Source organism: Vombatus ursinus, unplaced genomic scaffold (genome assembly GCF_900497805.2).
Source record: "Vombatus ursinus unplaced genomic scaffold, bare-nosed wombat genome assembly UNPS02006779.1, whole genome shotgun sequence".
Taxonomy (NCBI): Eukaryota; Metazoa; Chordata; class Mammalia; order Diprotodontia; family Vombatidae; genus Vombatus; species Vombatus ursinus.
Genome location: NW_020946557.1, coordinates 24278146 through 24290130, shown reverse-complemented (window position 1 = coordinate 24290130; position 11985 = coordinate 24278146). Strand labels below are relative to the sequence as shown.

At 35.1% G+C, this 11985-nt stretch overlaps 1 protein-coding gene across 3 annotated transcripts in view; it reads left to right on the top strand.

Moving 5' to 3' along the window:
• The window catches only part of MED23 (mediator complex subunit 23), a 59748-nt gene that overhangs the window by 35143 nt on the left and 12620 nt on the right, over positions 1-11985 (top strand). For all 3 annotated transcript variants that reach the window (XM_027848541.1, XM_027848540.1, XM_027848542.1), the window contains 9 exons: positions 514-677; positions 2091-2215; positions 3795-4000; positions 4091-4271; positions 8473-8643; positions 9046-9262; positions 9960-10196; positions 11050-11215; positions 11630-11702. In XM_027848541.1, the coding sequence (XP_027704342.1) occupies positions 514-677; positions 2091-2215; positions 3795-4000; positions 4091-4271; positions 8473-8643; positions 9046-9262; positions 9960-10196; positions 11050-11215; positions 11630-11702 (1540 nt within the window). The remainder of the gene's footprint in view (positions 1-513; positions 678-2090; positions 2216-3794; positions 4001-4090; positions 4272-8472; positions 8644-9045; positions 9263-9959; positions 10197-11049; positions 11216-11629; positions 11703-11985) is intronic.

Genomic DNA, 11985 nt, shown 5'->3' with positions numbered 1-11985 from the left:
TTTTAATTAAAAAATAACATGGGGCAAAAATTTACTAGAGAAGTTGCTTAAATGAAAGTTCTTTCATTTAAATATTTTGTCTTTAAACAAAGCTTTACAATCATTGTCTTCCACCTCCGCCATTTAGGGCTGAAAAAACAAAAATATTTTTTGTTTCAGGTAAGTTGCCAGATGTGGTTTTTATTGTACCCTTAGTGAAAACATGTAGAAAAATGTATGCAGTTTTCAAAACAATGTATCCAGATGAAAGAACTTTGTACTTCCATGTTCTACAGAATTAGTAGCTTTGACTAAAGTCAGCAATGTCCGGAAACATGGTAAGAGCTTCTTAATTTGGGAAATGATAGAAAAGCTGACCATGGGATACTGTCCTTTAGTTCAGTACTTCCAAAGAAAAATTTTAAAGCACTTTCAAGTTTAATTTTTTTGTCTACCTTATAAAACTATAGAATTGTAGATAGATTTTTTTCTAAAATGTCATAACCTGAATGACTCTTCTTTTCACCTTTTCAGTGCTGAGAGCACTGCTCTAAGACTCATAACAGCACTTGGCAGCTCTGAAGTGCAACCACAGTTTACACGTTTCCTTAGTGACCCCAAAACTGTGCTTTCAGCAGAGTCTGAAGAACTGAACCGGGCCTTAATTTTGACCTTAGCCAGAGCAACTCATGTGACAGGTAACAATGAATTTTTCAAAAAAAAAAAAAGAAAGTATATTAAAGATAATTTTGATTATATTACATCACTGAAGCTTACCTTCTGAAAAATTATCTTCATTTATACTTGAAAATCTTAACTACTAACCTGTTATTTTCACAGGGTATTATAACTTTGACCAATTTATGTTTTAGTTTTCAGACTGGTTAATAAGTTTTAGAGAAATAATGCATGAAAATTGAACATGGGAATCTAAAGAATTTTGTTCAGATTAAATTATTCTCATTTGGTAACAGCCTTATTCTGGAAAATTGTGCTCATGTACTTTTTTTTTTTTTTAAATTTTATTTGGTGAGGCAGTTGCGATTAAGTGACTTGCCTAGAGTCATACACCTAGTGAGTGTTATGTGTCTGAGGCCAGATTTGAATTCAGGTCCTCCTGAGTCCAGGGCTGGTGTTCTATCCATTGCGCCACCTAGCTGCCCCACTAAATGTACTTTAGTACATTTTTTTGCCTTAATCCTACAGAGACAGAGCTTTTGCCCTTGACCCTTAGGAACTTTGAATGAACAAACATGGTTTCCAGTCCACTGGAATACCTACCAGTTATCAAATTACTGTTGCTATCAATTGAAAGGGAAATTAAGATGAACCAAAATTTAAACACCTTTGTGAAATTTTTGAAAGAATGCACTTGTGGCTGAAATTGGCACTCCTGATTTAACACTTGAATTAATATTCTCTCTGAGTAGCTGTAGAAATCAAACTAGTATATAAGAACAAAATCATTCTATCTTACTCCTAAATTTTTTGCTTTTGATTACCTGAAAGATTGACTCTTTATCCTATAAAGCTACTAAAACCATCTTCCTGAGGCATGGATCTGAACATGTCTGTCTTCTGTTTAATACCTATAAACTATAAACAGTAGACTATAGACTCTAGAATAACATACTAACTCCTCAATCCATCTTTTAAAACCCTTCATAATGTGACTACCACTTGCCTTTCCAAACTTATTTTACATCTCCTTCATGTCCTCTTCATTTCAGCAAAAATAGTAATTTCTTGAATTCAGCATAATATTTTTTGTTCAAAGGCTGTTCCCTGTGTCTGAAATACACTCTCATCCCTGCCTCTTCAAATCCTCAGCTTCTTTTAAGACTCAAGTAGGGTGCTACTTCTTATGCAAAATCTTTCCTGATCCTTGGGGAGTTGAATATTCTTTTTCTTATAGTTATGTATCTGTATCCATATTATTCTAGGCCTCCCTTTTCTGTCCCTTCCTCCCATCAGTAGACTATAAGCTCATTGATGGGCAGGGAAGGACTGTTTTATCTTTTTACCCCTAGCATCTTGCATAGTTCTTGAGTACTTATAAATGTTTCTCAAATTTTAGTTGAATTGTATTTAATAGCTGTCTGTTTGTTTAGATTTTTTCACAGGCTCTGATTCAATTCAGGGAACTTGGTGCAAGGATATACTTCAGACTATCATGAGTTTTACACCTCACAATTGGGCTTCTCATACTCTTAGCTGCTTTCCAGCTCCTCTGCAGGTAATTCTGTAATGAACCACCACTGTATAAAAAAGATGTTATTTTGCCATTTTATAACATCTTATACATAGAATTTTTTGTTGTTGAACAAGAAAGTAGGTTGATTTGTAAGCTCCTTAAAGGCAGAGACTGTTTAATTATTTTTGTCTTTAGCATTGTGCCTTACATACAATAGTTGCTTAGTAAATGCTTAAATTGAATTTTTAAATCCAGTTTTTTGCTCCAAAAGACTTGTTAAACATAATCAAGTCATGTTTTTACGTGGCTGGATTTTTTTTTTTTGGCCTAAACCTGTGCTTTTATTCATATAGGGAATTCCAAATGAAGAAACTCTCTCTAGCAGTGCAGAATGGCACCTTCTTTGCAACATTATATAATATGAGTATTGCTGGGGCCTAAGAGGTTATGACTTGCCCAGCCAGAGTCACGTAACCAGTATATGTCGAAGGCTGTATTTTAATCTAGGTCTTCTTGGTATCAAAACCAGCATTTCTCTACTATGCATAACTGCATATGTTTCTGAAATAATAGCCAATAAGTAGTTACAGAATTCTGTGGGGTCATTTTGTAAATATTAACATAATATTTGTCAAATAAGCCCTGTGTGATTTTCACTGAAATAGAGAGAAATTTGGTATTGTTTAGCTTCTTAAATCAAGATCAACAGATTAAGATGTTCAAATAAGAAAAACAAAAATGGACTCTATGAGGAAAGACTTAAGGAACCAAATGAGAAATGGCAATTGAACAGGTCCAGAACTTTGATTTAAATAGTTCAAATTTGAGTGTTCATACTCATTCCTAGGGAAAGAAAGCTTAAGGAAAGCTTAATTAACTATCTGGTTTATAAAGAGGTATTGTAATTTTGATGTTCCTCTGGAACAAGGCTAGAGAGAATGTGTTCAGATTTCAGAGAATATTCTCAAAGAATTATTGTTTATATCAAAGAATATTATATAGTGTTGTTGGGAAAGAAGAGACAGAAGGTATCATTTAAAGAGCCTTAAAATTTAAGTATACCTAGACTCTAGCATGAGAGAATTAATCTTTTAAATGCTTTTTCAGCCATATATGTGTATATATGTGTGTGTGTGCGTGTATAAAATCATAGGGGAAATAGAGGTCAGTTTAAAACAAAAGAAACTGACTTTTAAAGAAAGAAGAATTTCCCCCTCATTTCGTTATAGGAGCATTATATTTTTTATGTTTATTTTCATTTTTTTTAGAAATGGAAGATACTTTATAGAGGTCATCTTAAAGATGCTGGGGTTAAACAACTTCTCAGTCACATGACTGAGAGAAGACCAATGAGTTAGAAATGATCTTCATGTACATCAGGGGTTCTTAACGTTTTTTGTGCTGTGTACTGGTGAAGCCTATGGATTCCTTCTCAGAATATTATTTTTAAATGTATAAAATTAAATGCAGAAGATTACCCAAGAAACCAATCATATTGAAATGCAGTTATCAAAATATTTTTTTAAAAAACTTCACAGCTCTCACAATAATCCTTGATCTAGCGAGCCATTGCTTTTTCCACTATACAAAATTATAGTTACTATATTGTCTCTTTCTTCAGGCATTCTTCAAGCAAAATAATGTACCTCAAGAAAGTCGTTTTAACCTAAAAAAGAATGTGGAGGAGGAATATAGAAAGTGGAAATCTATGAGCAATGAAAATGACATCATTACTCACTTCTCTATACAAGGCTCTCCTCCCCTTTTCCTTTGCCTCCTTTGGAAGATGCTCTTGGAAACAGATCACATTAATCAAATTGGCTATAGGTGAACTAGTAGGAATATCTACTGTAACTGAGTTCCATTTCGTGTACAGTTGGGTAGTAATAAAATTATTTGTTTCTCTCTGCTTTGTAGAGTACTGGAGAGAATTGGGGCCAGAGCCTTGGTAGCTCATGTCAGAACATTTGCAGACTTCCTGGTATATGAGTTCTCCACATCAGCTGGAGGTCAGCAACTCAACAAATGCATTGAGATCCTCAACGATATGGTATGGAAGTATAATATTGTTACACTGGACCGATTGATTCTTTGTCTTGTAAGTATAAATTTCTAAGATCTCTTCTTGTCCCAGATTACACCCTTAATTAGTATAGATTCTGATAGTTTGAGCACTGGTCTCAGTATTCGGAAAGCCCAGACTTCAAGTCCTGCCTCCAAAACTAACTGTGTGAGCCCAGGCAATTTACTTTTCTGATCTTCAGTTTCTTCATGCATGGAAAGGGACAATAACATCTTGCTCACAGAGTTGTTAGGAGGATCAAGTGAGATAATGTCAGATAGATTAAAAAGTTCTATATACATGCCTAGCTATTATTATTTATCCCATGATCAAGTACTTGTTTGCATCCAGATGACAACTCTTTAGCTTTACTACTCTAAAGAATTAGAAATTTCACATTAATTAACTTAAACAATGGTAATTTTATTTTCTTACCACTCTTTACAAGTTGCTGCTGGTGGGGCAAGAAGTGGTGGTGGTAGCAGTAGTAGTAGTAGTAGTAGTGGTAGTAGTAGTAGTAGTAGTGGTAGTAGTAGTAGTAGTAGTAGTAGTAGTAGTAGTAGTAGTAGTAGTAGTAGTAAGGAATTACTGCTTATTACTATTTTATCCATTTTTGCTGTAGTTTCTAGTCACTCATATCTCAGAATTAAACTCAGTCAGATTACCCCACCTTTCTTCATTCCCTGAAAGGTAGAGAAGCAGTATTTGGCTAGGGTGGCAGAGCCTGAGTTTACTTCCTGCCTGCTGGATGTTGCCTTGTCAGTGATAAACAATACTTATTGAACTTTAACTTTCCTAAACATTGGTGATCATATTTTGGTGACTAGATTAGCCAGCCTTAATACTTTAACTTTGGTTATCTCTAATTACTGTTTTGTTTGGTAGTCATATTAGAAGAACTGGGTCCACTACTAAATCATGTTGTCTGATTTCAACTGATGCCTCACTGTCCTTTTGTCCTCCCTTGATTGATTCTTTATCCCACTTTCCTCAGCAACCATTCTAAAATCAAATTTCCTGCCCTCATCTTCATTTGTCTTCTACAATCCTCTCTCAAGTAGCTATCTTGTGCACTACCCTACTGAGAAAATTGAGACTGTTTTTAGCTTCTCATCTCCCCTTCTCTACCTATCATCTTCCTATACTCTTGCCTCTGAAAAAGAGGGAGTTGGGGGAGCAGCTGGATGGCACAGTGGGAGCACCGTCCCTGGATTCAGGAAGACCTGAGTTCAAATCCGGCTTCAGACACATAACACTTACTAGCTGTGTGACCCTGGGCAAGTCGCTTAACCCATTGCCTAACCAAAAAAGGAAAAAGAGGGAGTTGATTTCCTTGCCAAAGCTAACCACTTAACCTGTAACCTCAAATCCCACCCCATTCCCATTTCCTCCATGACTTTGCCTCCATTAACCTTTCCCTCTCTCATTATCATCTTCATTTTCTCCCTGAGTATTAGTGCTTTCCCTGTTGTCTAAAAGCATGTTCATGTCTACCATATCCTTAAAAAAAATCCTTCATTTGACTTTGCCAACCTTTCATAGCATCCTCCCAAGCCTCTCTTCCTTTTCATTGCCTAAATTCCAAAAAGAATCAGACATTACTGCTTCTACCTCCTTATCATCCATTTACTGCGCAGATTAATCCCACTGTTCAACTGAAGCTAGGTTACCAGTGCTTGTTAAATTAGATGACCTTTTCTCAATCCTCATCCTCTTTCGTCTTTTTCGGTTCTAATACTATTGACCGTTACTCTCTTGTGCCTCAGCTTTTGTGACAATGTTCTCGCCTAGTTCTTCTATTTTTCTTACTCTTCTTCTTCTTCACTCTTTGATGGGTTATCGAATTATCCATCATTATCCATCTGCTGCTCCTTTAGGACTGATAATCCACAAAGGCTAGACCCTTTTCTCTCTCTACTACTTTCTTTTCCTTACTAATATTTGTTCCCATAGGTTCAATTATCGTTTCTATACAGATGACTTCCATATCTGTATGTGCAGCTCAAATCTTTGTCTTGTTCCTCTCTTGTCAACTCTCCTGAATGTTTCCTGGATGTCTTGTTAGCAACTCATACTGAATTTGAACTGGAGCTCATTAGCTTCCCCATTCCCAAACTTTTCTTCAAACTTGCCTTTTTTTTTTGTCTAATTCACTAACTTCTCAGTCATCCGGGTTTATAACCTTGAAGTCATCATTAAATCTTTCATTTCCATCACCTCCCGTTACCAATCATTTGCCAAGGGTTATTGATTTTTTTCCCCAAAAGATCTCTCTGATCTATTCAATTCTTTTCACTTAACATAACCAATCTCCTTGTTCTGGCTTCATCATTTCTTACGGAGAGAGAGGGAGAAAGACTCTAACAGCTTTCTCATTGGTGTCCCTGCTTCTACTGTCTTTACTCTCTGATCCACATATTGTCAAGATCATCTTCCTAAGGTATTCAGAAACCTTCCATGGCTCCTCATCTAAGAAATACAAATTCCACAGCCCTCTACAATCTAATTTCCCATCTAACTTTTCATCCTTATTTCATACTATTCTCTTTTAGGTATTCTTTGTTTTAGCCAAATTGGGGTACTAATTGTTTCCTGAATGTGCTGCTTCTTCCTTTACCTCTGTTTATTCATACATATGGTTCTCCTTGCTTGGAATGCACACCTTCTTCTTTTCTATCCCTGAATCTTATTCTTCCTTTTAGACTTATTTGAGGTAATGCCTCTTCCATAAAGATTTCCTTGATTCTCCTTTTCTCCATATTGGTTCATTCTCCCTAAAATTTCTTTAAAGATAATCATAACTTTTGTTTTTCCATCACCTTCTCTTCCAGTTATATAATTCTCCATTCCCAAGAGAGCCATTTCTTATAACAAATCTCCTAAGTTTTCCTTGTACTTGATTTGTGTTCTTATTGTGCCCCCTCAATTCATTGTAAGCTTCTTATTGTAGGGACTGTATTCCCTTTTTGCATTTGTTTCACAGGAGCCTATCAAGCATCCTTCCTCACATGTGGTAGGTGCTTAATACATTTTGGTTGATTTTAAAAAGAAATAGAGAGATTTGGCAGTATTCTTTCATACATTCATTCAGCAAACATTTATTGACCACCTATAATAAGGTATATGTGTTATAGGCTATAATAGGCACTAGGCAGGATACAAAGTGAAAAAGTCCCTACCCTCAGGTAATTTACCATCTTAGTAGGGAAGATGAGATGTGATGTGATGTTATATAATCAGTATCTAAACAGTATTATGAAAAAGGTACAAAGTACTACAAGAATTCATTGGGAAAGAATACTTCATACACGTGTGATCAGAGACGTTTTCATGAAGGAAATGATATCTGAGCTAGCTCTTAACAAATATAAAAGGAAGTGAGATTCATTCCAGTCAGGGAATGTCATGAGAAAAGGCACAGAGGTGGGAAAGCATAGACTGTTCAGAGAATTGAGTCTTCTTTGGCTGAAAGCTTATGGTTTACATAAGGGACGGGGGGGATATGTACCTTGGTACTACCAGTTTGGGGATCCTTGAATTTCAGACTTTATTTGAAAGGTAATAGGAAGCCTTTGAAAGCTTTTTTGCATAACAGTGACATAATCAAATTCATAACTTAAGAACACCAGTCTTTTTAGTGCTATGCAGGTTGAACCAGTGTGAAGTGAATTTAGTCTCAGGAAGTAGACATTTAGTTCACCTGAAGGCCAGAGTTAGAAAGATTAGAAAGTGCAACTGTTTGTTTTAACTAAGACTTTGTGATCCTTTGCCTTTTTGCTTTAGCATTATTTAGATAGAGAGAGTTTGCTACAATTAATGTTGCAAATAAGATCAACAGAGTTGAATTTAAAAGAAACTTAATGTCTGTTAGTACATTGAATGAAAATGAATCTTACTGATTTTGATGGGTCATATTCGTCGAGGTAGCAGCCTAGTACTCCAACTTATATTTGGGAACAATTCTAGTTACTATATACGTATAGAAATGTGTAAACACATATATCATATACTTTTTATATGTAAATATTTGAAAGTAATAAAAAATAAAGTGAGGGGTTTTTTATTGTACAGCTTCACTTTAAGTAATTGAATATTCTAGGCAAGTTTTCTCCCATCATTAGCCTGCATATTTAAGGTGTGTTTCTCTGTAATTTGAGTTTTCAAATGACTTTCTTGAACCATGATATTTGGAGATCTTCCTTTTATCGATGTTTTTTCTGTCTTTGATTCACCAAAGGCCATGCGTAGTCATGAAGGAAATGAAGCTCAGGTCTGTTATTTTATAATTCAGTTGCTGTTGCTGAAGCCAAATGATTTTAGAAATCGAGTAAATGATTTTGTGAAAGAGAACTCTCCAGAGCACTGGCTGCAGAATGACTGGCATACCAAGCATATGAATTATCACAAGGTACATTTTAATCAGTGTTATTCATTTTAAATGAAAGCCTCAAATTCATCATTTTGTAAACAGTAAAGGTGTTCTTTGCTGTATGGTCTGATCATTTCCCTCCGTATAATCAGTTTATGATACCTTGAAGAATTTTGAGAGTTAATCTGTTTTATAGACTTTTAAGAAATTGAGCTAGCATTTCAAATATATTTATCATATACATATACACATATACATACATATATGTTAGAAATAAGATTACAGAGCTCTTTAAAACTAAACTAAAAGTAATTGGTTACCCTTGAATAAAACTAAAAATGTTTTCTTAAGCAAATTAGATTCTTAAATACTGTAATATATTTGAGTTTATTCAGTCTTTTCTTAAAAGAGAAAATCTGAGCATTTATTCAACTCCTGCAGAAATATCCAGAGAAGCTGTATTTTGAGGGCCTAGCAGAACAGGTCAATCCTCCTGTGCAGATACAACTCCCCTATCTTCCAATCTACTTTGGAAATGTGTGTCTCCGATTCCTGCCAGTATTTGATATAGTTATCCACAGATTTTTGGAATTGCTGCCCGTATCCAAATCACTGGAGACTCTTCTGGATCACTTGGGAGGTTTATACAAGTTTCATGGTGAGCTCTTTTTATTTGTAAATGTATTTTATTAGTTCCATAGCAAGAGCAAGTGTTTTATAGTTGATAAAGAGATGACCTTGGAGCCAGGAACACTTGGGTTCAAGTCTCACTTCTGACACAGACTGACTTTGTTACTCTGGGCAAATCCCTTAACCTCTCAGAGCAAGCTGCAGCGAAGTTGCCAACTTGCATGAGTAGAGGGAGCTTCCTCATCTGGAAGCTTTCTCTATCAGTGAAATCACAAGTCCAGTCTTTCTCCCTTTCTGAGTCCATAAACATTGTAGGCCAGGCATAGCCAAACAGAAAGAGTAACTTTAATTTAGCAAAATGGTCTTTTTTCATGGTAATGGGCAAATATTTCATATAACACAGTTTTAGAAGAGGAGTTGGTTTCCAGTTCCAATGAGAAGTAAAACAAATTATTTGAAAAGATAATGGATATTAGCATCCTTCTGAAATAGATACCACAATCTTGTTTTTCCCACTTCTTCACTGGGACATAATTGCTTTGCCTTATGATTAAAAACCATCCATTGCTATGTTCCTTTTTTTTTTTTTCCCAGAAATTACTTTATCTGCTTCTGAGCTCTTTTTTTCAAAGTGCTGCCTTAAGCAGAACAATTAGCTTTTTCTCAGTCATTAATCATTAATTAAGTGGAAGTGCTGCTGTGATTACATTTTTCTTTCTTGGCAGATCGTCCGGTAACTTACTTGTATAACACTTTGCATTACTATGAGAGGCACCTGAGAGACCGCACACCCCTCAAACGGAAGCTTGTCCATGCTATCATTGGCTCACTAAAAGATAATCGGCCACAAGGCTGGTGTCTAAGTGATACATATCTCAAATTCGCTATGAATACACGAGAAGAAAACCCGTGGATCCCAGATGACTCTTATTATTGCAGACTTATTGGCAGACTAGTAGATAATATCCTTTTTCATGATGTGTCTATGTGTATGTATGTGTGTGTTTTTCAGTAGGGGTAGTAGTGTTTTCAGTTGTAAAAAAGCCTTTTCCCCTTTTTCAAGGAGATATTTTTACTTATTCTCAAGGCATGAATTTCTGGAGTGATCTACTTATTTTTCAGTTTTTGAATTCCTTTTGAAAACCTGATATGGTAATATCCTCTGAAAAATAACATTAAATTCATGCTAGAAAACTATGCATTTAAAAGTAGATTTATAGAAATTTTTAGGTTTATATCAAACAGTCTATTTTTATTTCCAAATAGGCTCATTCTGTTTGTTATATTCTTTAGTACCAGGGAATAGAATAAATAAGCTATTGTGTTATATAGATTTTTGAGTTTTCATCTGAGAGCATTAGGAAATAATGTAGTCGATAAATAGGTAAGAAAAAATTCCATGCTATTTGGGAGCTTCAGGTGTGTATGTGTCTCATTGATCTAATACTTCTTTGTAAGGAATAAATACCTCTCCCATTATAGTAAGACTCTAGTATTGTGGCAGAACTCCTTAAAGTTGATTTGGAGAAGTTAACGTGTGGTTTTGTTTTGTATTTTTTTCCATCCACATCTAATTTAACTATAGACCCAGAGAGTTTAAGTGACTTATGTAAAATCATATAAGTTGTAAGTGACAGAGCCAGGATTCACACCTGTGTACTGTAGGTCCAAATTCAGTTCTCTTACCCCTGTTCTATGCTATTGAACAGACCTATTTTTAAAAACGACCTGGTTGTATGTTGTCTATATGTATTAAACACATTTTCTGAGTCTTACTAAACTGGGTTCCAGTATTATTTCCTTGACTGATCACACCTATGGCTGGCAAATCTCCTGGTCCATTTCCAAACTGTGATTGGAGATTCAATGAGTTTCCCAATCCAGCTGCCCATGCTCTTCACGTAACCTGTGTGGAGCTAATGGCTTTGGCTGTTCCAGGAGAAGATGTTGGAAATGCCCTTCTCAATGTTGTCCTGAAGAGGCAAGTAAATTATTGTATGGTTCAATAAGCACAAAGTGTTTCTAAATAAAATAACATTTGTGTTAAGTCTGCATGCCTGATTTACCAGTACTATTTACATATAATCCCTACCAAAGTCAATATTTATCTAGTCTTCCTTTATAATGATGGTCATAAGATGGATGCTAATGGCAGGGGAAAATGTGCAAGTAACTGTCACAATTATTTTTCCACTCAGGTGATTCTACCAAAGAATATACCAAAAAAGAAATTGTAATCTAATAAAATAATCTCATTTTGATTGACATAGATTACTTTTCAGGCTGTGATCAGATAGATATTTAGACTATGCCATTCTCCTATTCCTGAAATGTTCCATAGGTGAAAATTTACCTTTGTCTTTTTTTCTTTCTTTTTTTTTTTTTTTGCTTACAGTCAGCCTTTAGTACGAAGGGAGAACATTACTGCATGGATGAATGCAATAGGATTGATCATCACTGCTTTACCAGTGAGTTAATGTTTTTAATTTGTACATATCAGCGAGATAGATCAGAAAGTTAAAAGGATATCAAGCACTACTTGTACTTGAATAAGAATCTGTGTACAAAATACCTGACAAGTGGTTATCCAACCTTTAGCAAATTAAGAAAGCATGGAATAGTTTATATGTCAGATTTATGGATAAGGGAAGAATTTAGGGCCAAAAAAGATATAGAGAGCATTACAAAATGTAAAATAGATAATTTTGGTTCTGATTAAGGCCTCATTTCCCAAATATGTAGGGAACCGAG